General features: G+C 35.9%; 2 protein-coding genes across 5 annotated transcripts in view; one reads left to right on the top strand and one right to left on the bottom strand.

Annotated features, from left to right (window-relative positions):
* The window catches only part of LOC125668751 (uncharacterized), a 92,986-nt gene extending 90,523 nt beyond the window's left edge, over positions 1-2,463 (top strand). The window contains exons 157-159 of the mRNA XM_056162511.1: positions 108-210; positions 357-502; positions 2,293-2,463. Coding sequence (XP_056018486.1) covers positions 108-210; positions 357-502; positions 2,293-2,338 — 295 coding nt within the window. The 3' untranslated portion in view covers positions 2,339-2,463. The remainder of the gene's footprint in view (positions 1-107; positions 211-356; positions 503-2,292) is intronic.
* Positions 2,464-15,842: 13,379 nt separating this feature from the next.
* Positions 15,843-25,736, bottom strand: part of LOC125670489 (serine/threonine-protein kinase 31-like) — an 85,174-nt gene continuing 75,280 nt past the window's right edge. For all 4 annotated transcript variants that reach the window (XM_048905689.2, XM_048905691.2, XM_048905690.2 and 1 more), the window contains 2 exons: positions 24,868-25,595; positions 15,843-16,363 (listed from right to left, as the gene is read on the bottom strand). In XM_048905689.2, coding sequence (XP_048761646.2) covers positions 16,284-16,363; positions 24,868-25,595 — 808 coding nt within the window. In that variant the 3' untranslated portion in view covers positions 15,843-16,283. The remainder of the gene's footprint in view (positions 16,364-24,867; positions 25,596-25,736) is intronic.

Raw genomic sequence — 25,736 nt, 5'->3', positions numbered from 1 at the left:
TTTAGCTTGTAACTTTTTGTCTGTGGAGACAACCCCGTTTTTTATGCATTTGTATTGAACAACATAACGCAACAACTGTGGCTTGCATTGTGACGTGATATTTTCAGATACAACAACTACTTGGCAAGCTACAGAGTTTACAGGAGAAATTACGAACACCAACCTGACTTTACCAATCCTCCCAGCTTCCTGAAAGAATACGAAACACAGGTAGGTCAACACTTGTACATACCAGTAAATCCATTTAACCTACAGGTCAACACTTATACATACCAGTCAAAATTTAACTCCAAATTCTATTTTTAACCTTTAGTTTCCATTGTATATGTATAGCAATTTCATCTCTTTCCTAACAGAGTTTAAACATGTATGTTCCCCCTGATGAGACTGTCCAAGACTTAGGGGAAATTAACATGAGTTTTGACCGTGAAGCGTCCAGTCGCAGCCAAGCTGGGGTCAGGGTGGTAGCTCGCAAAAATCCTGTGTACGACAACCGCGAGCAGTACGTTCATTATTAGTTCCTCTACGCAAAATCAGGTAGAAATCAAATTTTTGTCCCAACTCCATTTGCACAAGTAGTAATTTTCTTATGATGCATCAAAGTACATATAAACTGTTACAGTTTGTGTATGTAGTCTTTGTTCTGGGAATGTTGGTTGTTTTTGTTGTTGTTTTTTTTTTATCTCAAGTGCATATATACTAGTACTTGGTGTTTGTATAGCACATGATGAAACAAGCACACAAAAGAAATTCTTACCTTGATTTCTACCTGCGTTTGCTCCCTTTAGTGTCATTTATATTGTAATACTATTTTTCAATACAGTGGATTTCATATACATGTATTCCATGTTAGAGTCTTTGAATTTTTTTTATTCAAAATATAATTACACAAGGTTGCAATTCAAACTAAAAAAGAAATTCTACATATTGTAGTAGATACGAAGTCGATGTCTTGGTGAGCATAATTTAAATTTTTTAAAATTTGCTTTAAATTCCAAAAGTATAGCTTTATTAAAATGTAGATATAGTTTGAACTTTTCTTAGGTTCCCATTCTGATGCCTTTTCAATGCTTTTAGTGCTTTTCAATATTTTCTCTTTTTGCCATCTGTTTCTGTTGATTCTGCAATGCAAGTCTTTTCTCATTTTTAAATGGAATTAAAGAAACCTTAGCTTGCAATAAGTAATAATCTCTCGAAACTTAACTGTTCTTTTTATAGACTTTCTGTAGTCATATTGTCTGTATCTAACCATTCAAATTATTTTTAAGTAATATTAAGTAATATTTATAGCTCACCTGAGCTTGAAAGCTCCATGAGCTTTTCTGATCAAACTTTGTCATCTGTGAACTCTGTAGATTCAAGTACCACAGGACCAATATCAACTAAACCTGGCAAAAAGCATCCTTTGGTGAAGGTGACTCAAGTTTGCCACCTTACAAGGGAGATAATTAGGAAATAGTAAAAAAAAAAAACAGGGCGAGGTATTTTAATAACCACTGGACCAAAAACGCCATAACTTGCCTAGAAGCTTTTTTATTTAACAACTAATCTTCCTCTCCTGTAGATTCAAGTTTGTTCACATTGTGGCCCCCAGAGTCAGGCCCTAGTAGTGGCCCCCAGGGTCAGGCGATAGTAGGGTTTCAAAGATTTACATAGAATATCTAAGAAAATTAGAAATCTTCTCAAAAACCACAAGGTTAGTTTGTCAATATGACATGCATTTTCATGAAGTGTAAATTCAAGGTCATAACATGACCCCTGGAGTCTTGGCAGAGCCAAATATTCAAGCATTCCCTGGGTGTAGGGTGGGGCCACAGTAGAGATGTTTTTATGTATTAAATACATGGGAATACACTCTGAAAATCTTTTCAAGAACCACAAAGGTACAATATACCTAATTAATATGCAGGAGTGCTTATGTAATGTACCTAGATTCAAATTTGTTAACACCATGCACTGCAATCCAATATTTTACAAAGGAAAATGCAACTGCTCGGGTGAGTGATGTGGCTAATGGGCCTCTTGTTTTTCATGATGTAACTAAATAACATCATGGTGCTTTTTTAAAAAAAAACTGTTTTATCAATAACTATGACATTTATGGACTATTGACCTGCAAACTTTGCAGTCGTAGCGAGTAGTAGGGATAGTGTATTGTCTTGCTTCATATATTTTTTTTTAATCATGTAATGCATGTAGAACAATTTTGAATTCAGTGAAATGTTTTGGTTCTTTTTTTAATTAAATTTTTATATTGTTGACCACTAACTGGTGTCTTATTTTTATTTTCAGAATTAGACTTGTCACCAGTTTACAAGACACCAGAACCAATCTATAACCAACTATACATTGTTAACCAATCAAAAGACTCTTTTTAACTAGATTTTACAATATTATCAAATTTTTTCTATATTTACCACTAAACAAAGTTTTGTACTTTTGTAATAAAACCATACAGAATAACGAAGCTATTGTTTTGTTTGTGGTGTTGCTAGTACACCGCTCAGTCTGTACCAGTGGATTCAGTACCTATAGCTTGTGTGTTTGTGGTGTTGCTAGTACACCGCCCAGTCTGTACCAGTGAATTCAGTACCTATAGCTTGTGTGTTTGTGGTGTTGCTAGTACACCGCCCAGTCTGTACCAGTGGATTCAGTACCTATAGCTTGTGTGTTTGTGGTGTTGCTAGTACACCGCTCAGTCTGTACCAGTGAATTCAGTACCTATAGCTTGTGTGTTTGTGGTGTTGCTAGTACACCGCTCAGTCTGTACCAGTGGATTCAGTACCTATAGCTTGTGTGTTTGTGGTGTTGCTAGTACACCGCTCAGTCTGTACCAGTGGATTCAGTACCTATAGCTTGTGTGTTGGAGAAGTGTCTGCTGTGCAAGTGAATATGCTTACAAAAATTCACTTATTGCAAAAGGAATCAGAATTATGAAAATTTTATTGAATATAAAAGTTTGGCTAAATTTAACTCTATTTTTGCTGGCCCTGGGACGTTTCACCATAGTAAATTTGTGGTAGTCAATATATTCAGTTGCCATTTTATGTTCATTGTCAGACCCAGTCCAGTAGTAAATTGTAACATTGAGTATATATGTGTAGTTTTAATCTTTATATCATTCTGACATTGGGGAGAGACTCCGATTCCAAAAGGTCTTTTATTTGATGAAATGGTCACCCAGGTGCAATTGAAACTTGCTGAATAAAAATTTGCCATAATTTTATACACTTTATTTTTGGTAGTGTGCATGACTATATAATCCTTTTATAGACTCATTTTTCTGATGTCTGTGGTGATCACTTTGCAACTCATTAAAGTGAGATAACAAACATGGCGATATATTTGTGACCATAAGCACCGTCAATGAATCAGTTTGACAAGACCGTAATCTATATGCCCCCAAATCTTTTGGTTTTTGTCCTGTCTCTCATTCTGCCTGTGAAACTATCATTTCACATTTCTTGTGACAAGACCTTTCTGTGGGTACCAAAATTTTTGACCCTGTGACCTTTGAGTTTGACCTACTTTTTGATAACATTAAATCTTGTAATAACTTTTGAACAGCAAGTGCTAGAGCTTTGATAACACACGAGTATTCCATGTGACAAGACCTTTCCGCGAGTACCTTTTGACCTACCCTAAAAATAAGTTGACTTCTAAATATTATAGCTTTCATGTTGCACATGAGCATTTCTTGTGACAAGATCTTTCTACTGATACCAAGATATTTGTCCTTGTGACCTTGGTTTGGCCATCTTGGGAAATGGCCATTATTGGGGGCATTTGTGTTTCACAAATGCATCTTGTTTCAAATATATATGGGAGTAGAGAAAATTTTCAAAGATATAATACATGCGTGTTCACTGTATGGCCATATTAGCCCTGCCTCAGGGCCTCGACCTCGGACCCAAGAATTTCAGTTAAAGTTGAGAAAATCATAATCATGCATTTAATTTTTCTCAAAATATATGGGAGTAGAGAAGATTTTATACATGTTCACTATATGGTCATATTGGCCATGCCCTAGGGCCTCAACCCCTGATGCAGGGGCCATGAATTTAACAATTTTGATAGTGCTTCATGAAAACCATAACCATGCATGTAAAAGTAAAGATTTTTAAAGTGTATTTGGCCCAGCCCATGAGGCTCCAGGGGTGGTAAAGAATAAATTTCACACCTTATATTCCTCTTGTATAAAGATGCTTCACGCCAAAAAATGGTAAAAATTGGCCTTGTACTTTTCAAGAAGTTAAAAATATAAAATTGTTAATGGACGAAGACCAATAGCAATAGGTCACTTGACCTAGAAACGAGGTACTGTGAGCAATGCTCACTAAGAATACCCCCCGCTTACCCCAATCTCCCAAAGAGTGTTGTTAATAAGTATAAATTACCTCTTTCCTGAGTGCAAAAATATGGTATGCTTTTGTCGAAGAAAATGGCCCTGACACGAATCCATTGTAAAAACCTTTAATTTTGACCTTGAGGTCAAGGTCATGAACATACATGACACATCGTCTCATGGTGATACACTCGTGTGTCAAATATGGTATGCCTATGTCAAAGAACAAAGAAGTTATGGCCCGGACATGAATCCATTGTAAAAAAAAAACTTTAATTTTGACCTTAGGGTCAAGGTCATGAAGGTACGTGACACATCGTCTCATGGCGATCCACCTATGTCCCAAATATGGTATGCCTAAGTCAAAGAACAAAGAAGTTATGACCCGGACACGAATCTGCACAGACAGATGGACGGACGGACAGTGATTCCTATATACCCCCCAGAATTCCGTTTGGGGGGGGGGGTGGGGGTATAACTAAATGCATAGTGTTGTAGAGCAGGAAGCCTCTACCAAATAACTTTATATATGATCCCCAGAATAGAGATTCTGGCCCCAGCGCGGGGCCAAACTTGGTACATAACGTCTTTTGTGCTATTGATATTAAATTAAAACCAAATGGATATTTAGAAAGAACAGGCAGTCCTTTACCAAAATTGTAAATTCGATGATCCCAGTGGAAGACATTTTGGTATCGGGGTGGGGGCAAAAATGGTCAGTTATTGATTGATTGTGGTTTTATGCCCTTTTGGCTATATTTCAGCCATTTTATGTCGGCAGTAATTAAATGTAGAACATTTTAAAGTTCTTATTGATAACTACCATTCCAGTTCTTTCAAATTTGGTATGAAGCATCACTGGGACAAAGGGGACATAAATTGCAAATTTCAGGACCCCTGCACTCTTGAGCCTAGCTTAACCAAGAACTGCTAAAAATTGACCAATTTTCAAAACTTTGCTCTACAACTGCATGTGTTGGTTGGTTGTATATCAATGTCGCGCTCGAAATTTTTTTCACTCATATGGAGACATCACCATTACCGGTCATGCCCCCTTTAAAGGAGAGATAATCACAAAAATAGGGTGGGGTCATTTAAAAATCTTCTCAACAATCACTGGGTCAGGGAAGTTATTTAAAATCATGACCTCCAGGGGTAGGATGGGGCCACAATAGAGGATCAAAGTTTTACATACTATTGGAACAAGAGGCCCATGGGCCACATCGCTCACCTGAGTCACCTTGGTCCATATCAGAAGATTTTCCATATCTATTTGCATGTAAAACCGTAGTCCCTATTATGGCCCAAACCTCCCCCTGGAGGCCATGGTTTTTGCAAACTTGAATCTACACTATGTCAGAAAGCTTTCATATAAATTTCAGCTTTTCTGGCTTAGTGGTTCTGGGAAGAAGATTTTTCCTATATATTTGTATGTAAAACTTTGACCCCCTATTGTGGCCCCATCCGACCCCCGGGGGCCATGATTTTAACAATGTAGAATCTGTACTATATCAGGAAGCTTTCATATAAATCTCAACTTTTCTGGCTTAGTGGTTCTTGGGAAGAAGATTTTTAAAGATTTTTCCTATATATTTGTATGTAAAACTTTGATCCCCTATTGTGGCCCCATCCGACCCCCGGGGGCCATTATTTTAACAATTTAGAATCTGAATTATATCAGGAAGCTTTCATATAAATCTCAGCTTTTCTGGCTCAGTGGTTCTTGAGAAGAAGATTTTCCCTATATATTTGTATGTAAAACTTTGATCCCCTATTGTGGCCCCATCCGATCCCCGGGGGCCATGATTTTAACAATTTAGAATCTGCATTATATAAGGAAGCTTTCATATAAATCTCAGCTTTTCTTGGGAAGAAGATTTTTAAAGATTTTTCCTATACATTTGTATGTAAAACTTTGACCCCCTATTGTGGCCCCATCCGACCCCCGGGGGCCGTGATTTTAACAGTTAGAATCTGCATTATATCAGGAAGCTTTCATATAAATCTCAGCTTTTCTGGCTCAGTGGTTCTTGAAAAGAAGATTTTCCCTATATATTTGAATGTTAAACTTTGATCCCCTATTGTGGCCCCATCCGACCCCCGGGGGCCGTGATTTTAACAGTTAGAATCTGCATTATATCAGGAAGCTTTCATATAAATCTCAGCTTTTCTGGCTCAGTGGTTCTTGAAAAGAAGATTTTTAAAGATTTTCCCTATATATTTGTATGTTAAACTTTGATCCCCTATTGTGGCCCCATCCGACCCCCGGGGGCCATGATTTTAACAATTTAGAATCTGCATTATATAAGGAAGCTTTCATATAAATTTCAGCTTTTCTGGCTCAGTGGTTCTTGAGAAGAAGATTTTTAAAGATTTTCCCTATATATTTGTATATAAAACTTTGATCCCCTATTGTGGCCCCATCCGACCCCCGGGGGCCATGATTTTAACAATTTAGAATCTGCATTATATAAGGAAGCTTTCATATAAATCTCAGCTTTTCTGGCTCAGTGGTTCTTGAGAAGATTTTTAAAGATTTTCCCTATATATTTGTATGTAAAACTTTGATCTCCTATTGTGGCCCCATCCGACCCCCGGGGGCCATGATTTTAACAATTTAGAATCTGCATTATATAAGGAAGCTTTCATATAAATCTCAGCTTTTCTGGCTCAGTGGTTCTTGAGAAGATGATTTTTAAAGATTTTCCCTATATATTTGTATGTAAAACTTTGATCCCCTCTTGTGGCCCCATCCGACCCCCGGGGGCCATGATTTTAACAATTTAGAATCTGCATTATATAAGGAAGCTTTCATATAAATCTCAGCTTTTCTGGCTCAGTGGTTCTTGAGAAGAAGATTTTTCCTATATATTTGTATGTAAAACTTTGATCCCCTATTGTGATCCCCGACCCCCGGGGGCCATGCTTTTAACAATTTAGAATCTGCATTATATAAGGAAGCTTTTATATAAATTTCATCTTTTCTGGCCCAGTGGTTCTTCAGAAGATTTTTTAATGACCCTACCCTATTTTTACCTTTTCTTGATTATCTCCCCTTGGAAGGTGGCCTGGCCCTTTATTTTAACAATTTAGAATTCCCTTTACCTAAGGATATTTTGTGCCAACTTTGGTTGAAATTGGCCCAGTGGTTGTTGAGAAGAAGTTGAAAATGTGAAAAGTTTACAGACGGACGCCGGAATACGGGTGATCAGAAAAGCTCACTTGAGCTTTCAGCTCAGGTGAGCTAAAAATTGTTTAAAATATATCTTCTCATGAATCACTGGGCCTAAAAAAGTTTCCATTCACATAAAAGCTTCCTGACATAGTGCAGATTCAAGTTTACTAAATTCATACCCCTCGGGGAAGGGTGGGGCAACAATAGGGGATCAAAGTTTTACATACATATAGGGAAAATCTTCTCAAGAACCATTAGGCCAGAGAAATTCACATTTACATGAAACCCTTCTGACATAATGCAGATTCTAGTTTGTAAACATCATGGCCACCGGAAATAGCTTGGGGATCAAAGTTTTAAATACGAATATATAGGAAAAACCTTTAAATATGGGCCAGGGTGATTCAGGTGGGTGAAGTGGCCCATGGGCCTCTTGTATCAATCAGCAAACTTCAAGAAGTATTTCAATTGATAAAGAAAATACAATCACTATAATAATTTTGCCTCAACCACAGAGGTTTCTTATCCATTTTGTTCTCAATCTACAGGTGTATATGATTATAAGATATTTAAATATAGATTGAGAACAAAATGGATGAGAAACCTTTGAACCAAACCCTTACACCCCAAAGACCATGAAATTTACAATTTTGGTAATTCTACTCCTTTTAAATATCGTTAATATCAATAGCATTTAGAAACAAGAGGCCTATGGGTCATATCGCTCACCTGGGCAGCAGTTCCTAGCAATAAACAAACTTGAGCAAAACTATCATTATACAAGCAGCTTGGTTCAGAAAAAACTTTTCAAAAGTAACGACCAAAAATTCATTACTAGTAATTATCAAACTTAATTACAAATTCATCAATTATCATATGCCCATGTAGATGGACATGACCTTTCATATTAACAAATGTCATCCAAGGATGTTTTGTGCCAAGTTCGGTTACTTATACATTTGCATGTAAAACTTTGACCCCCTACTGTGGCCCCACCCTACCCTCAGGCCATAATATATACAAATTTGAATCTACTCTAAATTAGGAAACTTTCACTTAAATCTCTACTCATATGGCCTGGTGGTTCTTGAAAACATTTAAAGATTGTCCCTTTATATCTGTACACATGTAAAATATTTGATCCCCTATTGTGGCCACATCCTACCCCTAGGGATCATGATTTTAACAAACTTGAATCTGCACTATGTCAGGAAGCTTTCATATAAATCTCAGCTTTTCTGGCCCCAGTGATTACTTTAATTTTGAATGTGTTGTGATTATCTCCCCTTTGAAGGAGGCATAGCCCTTCATTTTAACAAACTTGAATCTCCTCCACCAAAGGATGCTTTGTGCCAAGTTTGGTTGAAATTGGCCCAGCATTTCTGGATAAGACAAAAATGTGAAAAGTTTATGCCGAAAATAGACAACTTTTGATCAGAATAGTTCACTTGATCCTTCGGCTCAGGTGAGCTAAAAAGGTATTATCTAAATGTTTTATACATGTTTTGTCACGAATAGACCTATGCTGTTTCAAAACGAAAACAAAAGTGAGCAAACTCGCATGCCCCACACTCCAACATTGCCTCACATAATGGTCTGTATCCTGCCCACAATGTACAGATGATGCCATACCATAATATGTTCCGTCCTCGACGGGCGTGTTAAAGTGAGCAAGCTCACATACCCCACGCTCCAACATTGCCTCACATAATGAATGGTAATGCTATATGCATTACTGCAAGAACAGGCCAGACAGCTTGAAATTCAAAAGGGGCATAACTCGCAGAAAAATTCTTAAATCAGAATTTCCTGGGAATACGCAGATCTACACAGACTGTCCTCATTAACTACCGAGTTTCACGAAATTCTGTTGAGCATTCTCGGAGGAGTTGCACTGATAAGAAAGGGATTGACGGACAAGTCAAAAACATGTCCTCAACTTTGTTGTGTGGGGTATAATGCATCTTATTCTTGATAAGAGCATTTACCTATCTACACAACATATTAAAACTTCATTACACAAAATACGAAGATTAAATCTAAAGGTTATTTATGTTGAGGGACAATTTTTGGAAAAAACTGATTATATAAGATACACCATGCTCCTTACTATGGAGCGCCAAATTAACATAAACTCAAATAATTGAAGATATCTTCAATTATTTGAAGATATCATTAATTCATTTGATGCGCGCAACAATTGAATTAAAGATCTCTTCAAATAATTAATGATATCTTCAATTCTGAATTATTGCGCCCATTAAATGAATTGATGATAGCATTAATTCTTCTGCTGAATTGATGCGCGCTTTAATTGAATTAATGATCTCTTCAAATGAATTAATGATATCAACAATTGAATTGATGCGCGCTACAATTCAATTAAAGAGAGCAATAATTGATATAATGCGCGCATTAAATCAATTGATGAGAGCAATAATTGAATTGATGCGCGCATTAATTCATTTGATGAGAGCAATGATGGATTTAATGCGCGCATTAATTCAATTATTGCTCTCTTAAATTGAATTAATGATATCTTTAATTCATTTGAAGAGAGCAATAATTCTTTTAGAGAGAGCAACTAAATAATTAAAGATATCTTCAATTCAACATATCCACAATTGAATTAATGATCTCTTTAATTGAATTGTTGCTCTCTTTAAAAGAATTGATGCGCGCATTAATTCCTTATACAAAAGCATTGTAAATAATTAAAGATATCTTCAATTGAATTAAAGAGATCATCAAATTATTTATACCGAGCTCTAAATCAATTATTGCGAGCAATATTTCTACGAAATTAATGCTCTCATCAAATGAGTTGAAGAGAGCAATAATTGAATTAATGTGCGCATCAAATCTATTATTGCTCTCATTAATTCAATTGATGTTCTCATCAATTGAATTGAAGAGAGCAATAATTGAATTAATGCGAGCATTAAATCAATTATTGCTCTCTTCAATTCAATTGATGCTCGCATTAATTCAATTGATGAGAGCAATAATTGAATTGAAGCGCGCATTAATTCATTTGATGAGAGCAATAATTGATTTAATGCGCGCATTAATTCAATTAAAGAGAGCAATAATTGAATTGATGATATCTTCAAATAATTGAAGATATCTTCAATTATTTGAGTTTATGTTAATTTGGCGCTCCATACCTTACTAATTCTTTATTCAAAAGACACGATTGACTTCAATAAAATCTTGTGCACAGAGCCTTGTGAAGATCAAGCTCACAGATAAATGTTCTACAAGTACCATGAACAGGCAACATTGCCACAAGAGCTTGGTATGCTCATCGTGATTGATTATATACCAATAAGTGAAATGCACGTGTCCTTTCCTGAAAACTATGAAGTGGCCGACTATACCACTAATAAACTAATGGATGACATCCTTGCAACAGAGGGCAAAATAGGTCACCAATAAAACAAGAGGCCCACAGGCCTCATCGGTCACCTGAATACTAGTGAAAAAGTATCACTACTCCCACAGGCCTCATCGGTCACCTGAATACTAGTGAAAAAGTATCACTACTCCCACAGGCCTTATCGGTCACCTGAGTACTAGTGAAAAAGTATCACTGCTCCCACAGGCCTCATCGGTCACCTGAATACTAGTGAAAAAGTATCACTACTTCCATGGGCTAAGAATTCTAGAAAAAATTTCCTGTTCTCAATATCGAAGCCAAATTTTAATGTTCAGCAATAGTATAAAACAAGATATGTTCTTAAAACTTCACTGCCCTCAAAAGTGCATACACTGATGAAAGGCTTTAAATAATAGGTGTATTAACATTAAAACATCAAAAGATATGACCAATTTGGACTAATCTTAAAGTGGGTTGTGAAATTCACCTTTTTTTTGTACATCCTTTTCTGCTATTCCCAAGTATGCATTTAGAATTTTATACAGTATCAGCAAACTTACACATAAATACTATATACTAAGTTTGGTCCCACCATACTCTGGAGAAAATCAAATTTACAATTTTGACAAGACTACCTGCTCTATCCACTTAGTATCAAAAGCACTTAAGAGAATGTTATTTAAATGTTTTACACAAACACTATATAACAAGTTCGGCCCTGCCCTGGGGTCATAATCCCTACCCCCGGGATCATGAAATTTACAAGTTTGGTCGAGACCTTCCTGCTCTACATCACTATGCATTTAGTTTTTCTTACACATGTGCGGTTCTTGAGAAGATTTTTGAAAATTGGTCATTTTAGCCCTACCCCCAAGAATCCTGAAATTTACGTTCCCCTTGTTCCAAAGATGTTTCATACCAAATTTGAAAAGAATTGGACTGCTAGTTATCAAGAACTTAAAAATGTCTTTTGTTTACACACTAAATAACTGAACATTTTTGCCCCATCCCCATACCAAAACCCCTACCCTGGGATCATCAAATTTACAATTTTGGTAAAGGGCTACCTCTTCTTTCTAAATATCTATTTACTAGCTTTCAATTTAGTATCAATAGAACTAAAGAAAATCTGATTTAAATTTTTTTTTTTTTTTACACAAACACTATATATACGAAGTTTGGCCTTGCCCCGAGGTCAGAACCCCTACCCCGTGGATCACAGGCTTTCAAGTGACATTTTGCAAAAAACAAGGGCCATTTTTAGGGTAAAATTATCAAATAATAAGGGCCTTTTTAAGGCAAAAATAAGGGTTAAATTTACAAATCAATAGGAAAGAAAAAATGTTTTACTCACCATTTGCAAGAGCAATAATACAAGAGCAACGCCAATGTGGCATAATACGCCCGTAGATTTTGCTCAAGGGATTCATATTTTAGTGAAGTTAGCACTGTCCTCTGTGAGCTTATTCATTATCATGGTGATCAAATATACCAAGTTATAATATCCAGGAGCTTACGGTTCGGTTTGTATCCTGCCCACAAGGTTTTCCTAATAAGTGATACTACAACCTTGACCTTGAAAAATAGGCATCTTCCTCTCATCATGGTGATCAAATATACCAAGTTATAATATCCTGGAGCTTACGGTTCGGTTTGTATCCTGCCCACAACATTTTCCTAATAAGTGATACTACAACCTTGACCTTTGACCTTGAAAAACAATAGGCATCTTCCTCTCATCATGGTGATCAAATGTACCAAGTTGTAAAGCCCTAGGGCTTATGGTTCACTCTGTATCCTGCCCACAAGGTCCGGACAGACAGACGGACGACGCCACACCATAATACGTCCCGTCGAAGACGGGACGTATAAAAACCAATTACCCACTCAGAAGATCACACCAGTGGTCATTTACAGCCATATTCGGCATTCAGCACAAACCACGATATAATTCAGGTGGACTCACAATCGATGCTGAATATAGCTGTTAACCATCAAGATATCGTCCGAGATGTACATTTAACATAATTCATTTTCTGAAAGTATATTAACGTAGTTCCACACTCCTGTGACGTCATAAGATTTTGCAAAGTCAATAATTTAATGACTGGAACAAAAATTTTGTTGGAGTCTTTTTCAATAGTTATTGTAAAAAAAAAAATTGTTGGCCATAAAATATTTAAAAAGTCTTAGTTATATTTGAATAGTCAATTATGTGTTTCGAAATATTGAATCCAAGGACAATAACTCTGTTTTCATTAAATTATTTATCAAGTCCATTATGCAATAGATTTCCTATATTTTTCACAAACATTTTACCAAGGTGATAAGGAATTATTATCTGTGTCTTTTCATGAAATTACATAAAATTTTAATCCATGAGTGGTTTTGAATAGCTCAGTTGTATGGTGCCAGACTTAGGGTTTTTATGGGGGTATACATACTCTGGAAGCTATAGATTTGAAATTATTAAGGAAAGGTATGGATTTTCCCCCATAAATAACTATAACAGATGTACATCTAAAAATATAAACAGAAAAAATGATATGTAAACCATGCTATAAGGAAATTGTGTCTATATTTGTTTGTTTTTTAACATTTTGGAGAATAAGGTTAATTCAATAATTTTGCACTTATTATACTAAAACTTGATGAACATATTGAAAATAACATGTGTTTTAGTTATTGACATGTTTCTTGATAAATAAATGCAATTCAAATTATTTTTTGGGGTTTTTATTCTAAAAACAACAACAGATAACTGTTTCCAAATTTCATAAAAATCTACATAGGGGTACACTACTTCAGTAGTGTCTGTAATGAAAATAAATATGGAAATCCTTAACTAATTTGCCTTTTCTCATTACTCTGAATGTTAATCTATTGACTGCAAACAAAACAAGAGGCCCATGGGCCACATCGCTCACCTGAGTCCATATCAGAAGATTTTCCATATCTATTTGCATGTAAAACCATAGTCCCTATTATGGCCCCAAACCTTCCCCTGGAGGCCATGGTTTTTGCAAACTTGAATCTACACTATGTCAGAAAGCTTTCATGTAAATGTGAACTTCTTTGGCCCAATGGTTCTTGAGAAGATTTTCCTATTGTGGCCCCATCCTACCCCAGGGGGGCAGGATTTTAACAAACTTGAATCTGCACTATATCAGAAAGCTTTCATATAAATCTCAGCTTTTCTGGCTTAGTGGTTCTGGGAAGAAGATTTTTCCTATATATTTGTATGTAAAACTTTGACCCCCTATTGTGGCCCCATCCGACCCCCGGGGGCCATGATTTTAACAATTTAGAATCTGCATTATATAAGGAAGCTTTCATATAAATTTCATCTTTTCTGGCCCAGTGGTTCTTGAGAAGATTTTTTAATGACCCTACCCTATTTTTACCTTTTCTTGATTATCTCCCCTTGGAAGGTAGCCTGGCCCTTTATTTTAACAATTTAGAATTCCCTTTACCTAAGGATGTTTTGTGCCAACTTTGGTTGAAATTGGCCCAGTGGTTGTTGAGAAGAAGTTGAAAATGTGAAAAGTTTACAGACGGACGGACGCCGGAATACGGGTGATCAGAAAAGCTCACTTGAGCTTTCAGCTCAGGTGAGCTAAAAATGCTACCTAAACCCCAAAAATCCAGGACTAAGGACCCACCTCAAGACTAAATTTTTTAAATTCCAACACTTACTTCATGTCAAATTCATTTAAACTTTCAAAATGTAGGAATTTCAACAAAAAATTAGGACTTTTTCAGGATTCTAAAGCTCAAATAAGGGCTGTTGTAGAAAAATAAGGGCCCGCTTGAAAGCCTGGGATCATGAAATTTACAAATTTGGTAGAGGCTTTCCTTCTCTACATTACTATGCACATGTGTGTGGTTCTTGAGTTGAGATTTTTTTAAAAATTGGTTATTTTGGGGCAGTTTTTGCCCTTCCCCTAAGAATCCTGAAATTTACAATTTATGTTCCCCTTGTTCCAAAGATGACTCATACCAAATTTGAAAAGAATTGGAATGATAGTTATCAAGAAGTTCAAAATGTCTATTGTTCACACACTTAATAACTGACCATTTTGGCCCCACCCCGATACCAAAACTCCTACCCCTGGAATAATCAAATTTACAATTTCGGTAAAAGACTGTCTGTTCTTTCTAAATATCCATTTACTTTCAATTTAGTATCAATAGCATTAAAGAAGATGCAATTTAAGTGTTTTACACAAACACTATATAACAAGATTTGCCCCACCCTGGGGTCAGAACCCCATCCCGGGGGATCATGAAATTTACAACTTTGGTAGAGGCCTTCCTGCTCTACATCACTATGCATTTAGTTTTTCTTACATGTGTGTGGTTCTTGAGAAGAAGATTTTTGGAAATTGGTCAATTTTGGCCCCACCCCTAGGGTGATGGAGTCCTGAAATTTACAATTTAGGTCCCCCTTGTCCCAATGATGCTTCATACCAAATTTGAAAAGAATCGGACTGGTAGTTATTAAGAAGAAGTTAAAAATGTTTACTAAAGACGAGAATGATTTAATGTTCCACTAAAACTTCTACACACATGCCAACATCTAGTCTGTGTTAACCTTTAAAATGCTTCAGCACATTGGGCTATCGATTAATCTATTGCAACAGGGTCAAGTTGTTCACTTTCATGTAAATTGTACTCATTCATCAATGAAATTTTTCCTCTCTTGCACTTTTTTTTCAAGCACTTCACTTAAGACAAAAATGTCATACAGACTTAATCATTAAAAAAAAACCTGGCACATACTACTAGCTTCATAGAATACACTTAATTCATTCTTCTTTTCATATCAAAAATGTGCATTTTTCCAAATTCTTGCAGATACAAAATAAATCAGTTTTCACTGAATTTTGAAAGTGCCAAGGAGAGAAAATTAGAAACCTCATGCAGAATAAAACAACTCAATACACAAAAATCATCCTTTAATCCTAAATACAATTGTACTTATATCAAATATAACACAAGTTATCCTGAATACTTTTATCAAATATAAAAAACAATCACATACAAAAACATAGGCAGTGAAAAATGTATAATAAACATACAAAAAGAGCTTCTGGTCTTTTTTTTTTAAAAAAAACCCATAAAACAAAACTACTAAATTGAACAATTTACCCATGAAAAATCTTTTTCATTTACTGATGAAGTTAGGGGGGAAAAAATGGTTAAGAACCTATTAGAGTACAACATAGCTGCTGCTGAATCTCTTACAGAAATATCACAACACGCTACTGACTGTTGTTGGTCCCAGTAGAGCTTATTAAACTTCAGATTCTTGACTTTCAAGACCAGATGTTCCCTCAACATGATTTTAAGCTGTCTTCGTTTCAAGCTTTGATCGCATAAAACTAGATCTGGACATTGTTTTCCTGTATGTTCCTGATTAATTGTCCTCTGTCCTTCAATGCCGAGAGAGATTTTACGAGCTCTGTAATGAAACATAAAAACATTTACTTCTAATATATGTGACCACTGACTTTTGATACACATTATCAGATTTTCTTTAAATCTTATAAAATAATACAATTTGGCACTATGAACAAGATCATAAGTACTACACATCAGTTGCTAATGCACCATGGTTCCCATGACAAAAGGTCAACCACTTTGATAATAGTGGTTTTTATCAGGTTGGGAACACTTTCCTCTATATCGAGATATTTTGCTAAAACACAATTATCCATCTTTAGTGAGAAAAGAAACATTAGGCCACAACAAAAAATTCTCTGGTTCTCAGGCCAATTTTCTTAAAAACAGACGAGAGAGGCTTCTTATTTTTCATTTTTACTAGCAATAAAATGGACAAGGGAGGCATTTTTTTAAGATCCTGAACTTGTTGGTGAAAAACTTCAAGTGCAAAAGTTCTACAACTGAATCATAAACACGGTAGACCTTTCATTATCTTGATCATCAACAACAGGATTCGAGGCTGGTCATCTGAACTAGAATGCAAAAAGCGGAATTCAGTTTTAAAGCAGAGAAAATCATGTCTGCTTCCCCTCATTCCTGGTGATCAAATGTACCAAGTTGCAATATCCTGGAGTGTATGCTTCGGTTTGTATCTTGCCTACAATGTTTTCCTATTAATTAGGTGATACTAGGACCTCGACCTCTAACCTTGAAAAACAATAGGCATTTCCTCTCATCATGGTTATCAATTGTACCAAGTTGTAATATCCTGGAGCTTAAAGTCGAGTTTGTATCTTGCTCACAAGGTACTATGACCTTGACCTTGACATCTGATCTTGAAAAACAACAGGCATGTTCCTCTCATCATGGTCATTAAATGAAACAAGTTGTAAAATCCTGGAGCTTACAGTTCGTTCTGTATCCTGGCAACAATGTCCAGACAGAGGATGCCATACCATAATATGCCCCTTCTTCGGCGGGAGCATAAACAAGAGACCAAAGGGCCACATCGCTCACCCGAGTTACCTTGGCCCATATCTGAAGACTTTCCATATATATTTGCATGTAAAACTTTAGTCCGTATTGTGGCCCCAACCTACCCCTGGAAGCCATGATTTTTAAAAACTTGAATCTGCACTATGTCAGGAAGCTTTCATGTAAATCTCAGTTCTGGCTCATTGGTTCTTGAGAAGATGATTTTTAAAGATTTTCTCTATCTATTCTCATGAAAAACTTTGATCCCCTATTGTGGCCCCAATCTACCCCCCGGGGACCATGATTTGAACAAACTTGGATCTGTACTATGCCAGGAAGCTTTCATGTAAATCTCGGCTCTTTTGGCTCATTGGCTCTTGAGAAGAAGATTTTTAAAGATTTTCCCAAAATATTTCTCTGTAAAACTTTGATCCCCTATAGTGGCCCCAATCTACCCCGGAGGCCATGATTTGAACAAACTTGAATCTGCATTATGTCAGGAAGCTTTCATATAAATTTCAGCTCTTCTGGCTAATTGGTTCTTGAGAAGAAGATTTTTAAAGATTTTCCCTATATATTTCTATGTAAAACTTTGATCTCCTATTGTGGCCCCAACCTACTCCCAGGGGCCATGATTTGAACAAACTTGAATCTGCGCTATGTAAGGAAGCTTTCATGAAAATTTCAGCTCCTCTGGCCCAATGGTTCTCGAAAAGATTTTTAAATGACCCAACCCTATTTTTGTGATTATCTCCCCTTTGAAGGGGGCATGGCCCTTTATTTGTACAAACTTGAAAGCCCTTTACCCAAAGAGGCTTTTGGCCAACTTTGGTTATAATTGGCCAAGTGGTTCTTGAGAAGATGAAAATGTGAAAAAATTTACGCCGCCGCCGACAAACGGACAAATTTTGATCAGAACAGCTCACTTCACAGGTGAGCTAACAAGTGAGGAAGCTTACATGCCCCATGCTCCAACATTGCCTCACATTACTGCAAGGACAGGATAGATGGGCTTGAAATTCAAAGTTTAAAAGGGGCACAACTCCCAGAAAAATTACTGAATCAGAATTTCCTGAGAATATTAACTACAAAGTCTCACAAAATTCTGTTGAGCGGTCTCATAGGAGTTGCACTGACAAGAAAGATATTGACGGACGGGTTCTGTTCTTTACATGTAAAATCCGATTTACAATAGCAGAAGAAAAACAAAGTACATGTCAAACAAACAAATGATTGAAGTCTAATAAAAGAAAGCAAACCGACAATATAAATTTTGTCATGTGTTGCCAACTTTGTGATGTTTAATAATTTGTTTCATTGACCATATATTGTTTAATATCCCTCTCCAGAATTTTTCACTCCTAAGGAAATGTAACCATTGCCGGTGAGGGCTGCAAAATTAAGGCCTATGCTCGGTGCTTACGGCCTTTGAGCAGTGAAAGATCTTCCATCTTGCCACACCTGCTGTGACACGGGGCCTCGGTTTATACGGTCTCATCCAAAGGACCACCCCATTTAGTTGGCTCTTACGACAAGCAAGGCATACTTAAGACCTACTCTAACCCGGATCCCCATGGGACAAATTTGTTTGAAATTCTGAAGTTTTATTAACCATGCCATATAATTTTAACATACACAAAATGTGAGAAATAAACAAATTTGTTAAGGGAGATATCCAAATTTCAAGTAATTAACAAAAGAAATTTAAGAAAATGGGTCTGACTGACTTGACCGAAATTTTTGGTATTGAACCTCAGTCCACAGCAGTCTTCGACGTTAACCGGTGGCCCGATGCCCGAGGCCAGTAAAATCAGGATCGGGCTTCTAAAAATATTTAACCCAGGAGTCCGGCGGGCCTATAAATGTTTTCTTATATGTTCTTTATATATTATTAATAAAGCGTGAAATTGACTCAGCTCAGGTGAGCTAATAAAAATATTGGATAAAGTTTATCTTCTGTACAAAAAGAGTTTTTGATTCCTGTTAAAAATAAAATAAATTTATTTATTATATTAAATTTTTCTAGAAAACTGCATCGGGGCGCCACAGACGTTTGGGGTACCACAGGACTTGGTCTATTCAAGCACATGACAAGACTGGGCAATGCATGACAAGTGAATCAACATCAACGGATTCTGTGGAGATAGTTGATGTCACTGGAGCAGACACAAATACTGACACAGTTGAAGTAGCAAAGGCTGCTGGGACAGACTCAACTGCTGTTAAAGTTGAAGGTGCAGATAATATATGCCAGGAACAGTCAGAACTTCAGATGCAGGTACATAAATATTATCTTAAAACTGATTATGTCATAAATTGGATAATATTTTGACATTGCAATCAATGAAAAGAAATCAAATAATAAAAAGAATGCTTCTTAATACTTATTTATAATATACACATGTATTGTTTCTTGTAGATTGGTGGGAAAGATTTTGTTGAGTCAGATACACATACAGAAGATGAAGAAGAGGATTATGGTTATGAAAGTGATGAAATGACTGAAGTGGAAGTTGAACATGAGTTGATGAATTATCTGCAAAATTAAAATGTTGAAAAATAAAATAAGATAATCCTTTTAATGTCAGTTGTTCTCTAACTATGATCACCTTGACCTGTACATGTATCAGAATCAGCATCTTGCAAATGACAAGTGGTCAAATTAGGAAAAACATGTTGGGCCTGTAAAATATTGTTCGGGCTTGCAAAATTATTATACTGGGAAGCCCGAAGGGCCTGTGCTTCTCGTATTTTTTCGTGAAGAAGCCACAACCGCCACAAAATTTACAATTCTTGTTTCAGTAATGTTACATGATAAATATTCGGTAAATATTGCCATATTAAATATATAATACATCAAATACTGATTATATTCAAGAGACCAGGGTTTGATAGTGTAACAGTCCAGTGATTTGACAGATTAGTTTCATACAGAGTTATTGAACCTGATTATTGATGACATTTGTTGGAAAGTTTAGAGGATCTTGTATTTGTGTATACTGACTTGACATTGCAGGAATATGTATAATTTATGCTTTTCATGTAGTTGATAGGTGATTATTGACATGTGATTTGTATGTGATGAAAAAGTTTGAGCACATGTTTTGACTTTTGTAGAAATCAGCTGATCATAAGCTGTGGCAAAGTTGTAGAATCTTAGCTTACTTAATTTACCAGGGACTTATGAATGGGTATCCTGTAGAAAGTAAACCATAGCTTTATGGATGATGACACGTTTTCCTGTAGTTTAACTTGTTTTCAGTTGATTTAAGATGTTTTATTGTCCTGTTGTAAACTGGTAGAATTTGTTTACAGACTTGGTTGTCCTAATTATAGGAGGTCGAGCCCGATCGTAAAAGTTATGATAGCTTTGGTATTTTTGGAGTTAATCATGTTATTTGTTGTATTAAATGAATAATAATTTACTTATTTCAGTTTAGGAATGTATTTAGTGATGATTTTAATTCAGAATAGTTGTCTTGTATATACTTAGTAGATTTTTCTACGAGTTTTGCCGCTTATGGGAAATGTCACAAGAGATTCTCCGACATTTACCAATTTTTACGTCATGTTTTTGTATAAAAGGGAGAGATTTAAGGAATTTTGGTTCTTCTGCAAGGTTCGTTTGCTTAGGGAAGCAGCATTTTAAGGGTAAGGAGTTAGAAGTTAGCATGGGTTGGGCATTTTGTATTTAGACTTGAGAATTTATTTTAAGAAGAGCCAGGTATATTTCCAGCACAATTTTGGTTGTTTTTTTTACGGAATTATTTGTGGAATTTCATAAAAAGTTTTGGTTAATAGTCTTAAGTTAAGTGAGTTTGAGTTAAGTGACTTTTAGTGAGGAATTAGACTTTGCTGAAATTTGTTATTTGTTGAATATTTAGTAAATTGGTTTCAGATTATAGTTAGAGAATTTATTGAAATTCATTTATTATTACATTTGTGTAATTTATACATTAAGCTGAGGAAGCTAAATTTTGCTGTTGTTTTATAACTGGAATTCAGATTTAGAAATTATTCAGGAATTTCAATAGTGTTGGAAATTCAATAAGAAACTAAGTTGAAGTTTTAGTTATTGGTTTTTACTTTCATCCAGGAGATCTGGGAGAAAGATTGGGAGTCAGGAATAATTTAAAATTTTGAGTGTTGATTGATTTTCCAACATTAGAGTGGTGGGAAAAGTTGGTTATAGACAGATTTGGGTGACTTGAGACAGAGTTTAGAATTTGTTGATTGTTTATTTGAGAGATAACCACTTTAATAAATTGTAAAATTGTGTTTTGTCTCATTTCAAACACAGAGATTTACAAGGTTTTCTAGAATCGAGGGTTTTCCAACCAAGTTGGAAATACGGGATAGTAAAGAGTAAGAATCAAATCAGAAGATACTGAGTGTTTAGGGAATTTTGTGACTTCCTTCCAATCTAGGTGTTAATAAGTTTGACAAATAGAGAAGAGAATTTAAGAGATTTCGTGTATTAATAAATTTAGTGTAACTTTTAGAGAGCGCGGGTAAATAATAGGAGGTATTGGTTGTAGGCAGTGGGGAGTGATAAGAGTTGAGCAATCAAAAGTTGATGATTCAAGGGTGATAACTCAGTGTTGTGAAATAGGAAGTTAAGGATGTTAAATTTTGAACCACTGTGCCACACAAGCCCTGCTAGGCTCCGGTTGAGTGATGTAACGCAAGCTTTACCACGAAAGATAAGACCCCCCCCCCCCCCATAGACCGTAAATTTTTTGGGCACTAGACCAGTCGGGATACTTCAAATGATTTTTACTAGACCTGACTTTACATCCACTTGCCCTGACCAACTTTTCTGAAGAAATAAAACTGATCCAATTTTCCCCTCAAATGACAAATGTTGTTTCACCTAAAACATATTTAATTGTCTCACAAAACAAGAGGCCCACAGGCTTTATCGGTCACCTGAATACTAGTAAAAAAGTATCACTACTTCCATGGGCAATGAAATCTAGAAAAAATTCCTAAATTCTAATGTTCAGCAACAGTATAAACAACATGTGTTCTTAAAACTTCACTGCCCTCACAAGTGCATACACTGATGAAAAAAGGCTTTAAATAATAGGTATATTAACATTAAACGCAGTATTAAGTCTTCCCCGGAAGACATGTGTCGCCTGCTAGTTCATTCTATATGTAATATATCACGTATAATGTTGAAAAAGTAAATTATTTTTTTTGCTGTAAAAAATTCTAAGTCCCGGCAAACAGGAAGTTGATAAGCGACAGATTCGAAAATGTCTTACACAATACAGTTGGCCACACTGATGCTCTGTGCCAAATATCAGGGAGTTGCCCCATGTGGTTCTTGAGAAAACTGTGACAGAAATTTTTTGTGACGACGACGCAGGACGACGGATAGTGATCCCTGTATGTCGCCACTGCGTGTAACGCAGGCGACACAAATATCAAAAGATACGACTAATTTGGACTCATCCTAAAGTCATAACCCTGGGTTATGAAATTCACCATTTTTTGTACATCCTTTTCTGCTATCTCTAAGTATGCATTTAGATTTTATACAGTATCAGCAAACTTACATATATATACTATATACTAAATTTGGACCCACCCTAGGGTCAGAACCCTTACTCTGGAGAAAATAAAGTTTACAATTTTGGTAGAAGACTACCTGCTCTATCCATTTGACACTATATACCAAGTTTGGCCCCGCCCTGGGGTTAGAGCCCCTACCCCGGGGATCATGAAATTTACTATCTATGTCCCCCTTGTTCCAAATATGCTTCATACCAAATATGAAAAGAATTGGAATGATAGTTATCAAGAAGAAGCTAAAATGTCTATTGTTCATACATTTAATAACTGACCATTTTGGCCCCACCCTGATACCAAAATCCTTATCCCTGGGATCATCAAATTTACAATTTGGGTAAAGAAATACCTGCTCTTTCTAAATATCTATCTAGTGTCAATTTAGTATCAACAGCACTAAAGAAGATGTTCTTTAAGTGTTTTACACATAAACACTATATAACAAGATTTGCCCCGCCCTGGGGTCAAAACCTCTACCCCGGGGATCATGAAATTTACAATTTCGGTAGAGGCCTTCCTGCTCTCCATCACCATGTATTTAGTTTTTGTTTTTTTTTTTTGTTTTTTTTTATTATACATGTGTGTGGTTCTTGAGAAGATTTTTGAAAATTTGTCAATTTTTGCCCTGCCCCTAGGGATGCTGGAGTCCTGAAATTTACAATTTATGTCCCCCTTGTCCCAATGATGCTTCATACCAAATTTGAAAAGAATTGGACTGGTAGTTATTAAGAAGAAGTTAAAAATGTTTAGTTGTTAACGCACGACGACGGACGACAACCAATTGCAATAGGTCACCTGAGTTTACTCAGGTGACCTAAAAATCTAGTCTCATCATTGATGCATTTATTTATATCACAATTTCTTTAAATTCTCCCCAGCACGGAATTCCTTACTCCATTTAAAGGGATTGATTCACGATTTTCCTCCAAATTTTGTTTTTCACTTTAAATGATCAAAATCTACAGTCTGATCTGTTTTACATGTAGAAGGTTTCCCAAAAAATTAAGGTTATTCATCATGATGGTAGCTCATTATATAGAGTTTATCGTTTGTTTTGAAAACAAAGATTGAGGTGTGTTATTGTTTACGAGTTTTCAAAATAAATGGATGCTTTAGGTAAAATGTGTCATTTAAAAGCTAAAATTTGTAATTGTACAAAATGAAGATGCTTTGAATTACAAAATTAACGTTTCACTGGTTTGTTTGTTTACATAAAAAGACTCGAGTCTTTGTTTACATAACACAGAATCAAAGCTAAAATATTGCTCTTATCCTTTCATTCAGACAGTCCAAATTTTGGTTGTCAACATTACATGAGCTATATTTTTAATTAACATCACAAATGAAAAATATTTCCTTCGAAAAACATGAAACAGTCCCTTTAAAACAAAACGATCTCCACTGATTTCTTTATTTTTATTTCATAAGCCTGCTTTGTTTCTTCCCTACCTTTTTTTTCTTTCTTTCTTTGAGGACAAGTAGTATTTGAATAGAGACACCCCTGCTCATAAATTGTTGTTTACAATAATTCATTAATTTGAAACAGTTTCTTATATTCAATTCAAATAAACTGTTTTTTAAAATTAAAATGAATTCAAATCTGTTTATCTGAAACAAAACTTTACACACATTTGTAAAAATCACTTCTGACTGCGACTTATTTATTACAACTAAAAATAGAAATTATGTCATCACACAGTTTACAATTGTATGCAAAGTTCTTAGTTATTTTTTAATCAAGAATAAAATATTCTATGGTTTAAAATAAAGTTTCTTGTTTAATTTTCAACATGACCAACCGGACTAGCAAGTTAACATTTTATCCGACTGGACCTATCATTTAGTAGACTCGGGCAGTTGGACATGCCTTAGCATCAAACCCGGGGTGACCTAAAACTATATCATACAAGTTACAATTCAGATCTACCAGAGAAATTAAACATTTTGTATTATAACAAAACAAAAACTTACTGTCTACATTTGTGGGCAATTTTTCTCGGGTCATCATGCCTTCAGCTGGAGATGAAGTGCCTGAAATATGAACTGGGGCTTCTTTTATATCTTCGTCAGCAATACCATTTTCTGATTTGGGGCTGGGTAATGACATAGCACTATTTCCAAGGGAATTTGGAATGTCATAGGCAAGGGTCTTAGCATTTTGTTCTAGCCTAGCTGTCATTTCTCCTGCCTCTTCCACAGTCAATCCAACAGAGTCACTCATTAGTGCACTGTCTTCTTGTTTCGGACAACCAATAGAATCATGTTTTACAGACTGACTGATCACGTCACCCAATCCATTGCTGCTGAGATTCTGAGCATTAAAATCCATACAACTCGGATTCTGTAGTAAGGGAGATAAGTCTTCTCCGCCACTGCATGCCTGAACTGCATCAACCTGCAACTGTTCCTGAAATTTCTGAGCAACACTTTGAGCCTCGAAGGACTCCTGACTAACAACATTGCTGTGTGAGGCAGGGCCACTACCTCTCTGTAACTGCTCTTGTGTGTTGCTCAACGGGACTTCTTCCTCCTCAGAAGTGCCATCAGTAAACTGGCTGGCTACCTTTAGCTCATCTGTCAGTTGAGGCTGAGTAGAATCGGTAAACTGGCTGGCTACCTTTAGCTCATCTGTCAGTTGAGGCTGAGTAGAATCTACCACATCTTGAAATGGATCATACGACTCTTGCTCCAGCTCAGCACTGAAATTTAAGAAACATCACTTGGAACAAGAGTTGTCAGAACACACTGCACCTCACTGGGGAGCATGACTCTACTTAATGTTCACTAGATATCATGAGCCTTGTTTACATAACAAAGAATTGCGAATACTGTATCTCCCT

Source organism: Ostrea edulis, chromosome 4 (genome assembly GCF_947568905.1).
Source record: "Ostrea edulis chromosome 4, xbOstEdul1.1, whole genome shotgun sequence".
NCBI lineage: Eukaryota > Metazoa > Mollusca > Bivalvia > Ostreida > Ostreidae > Ostrea > Ostrea edulis.
Note: the sequence above shows the minus strand (reverse complement) of the source record. Positions and strands in the feature narration are given on the sequence as shown.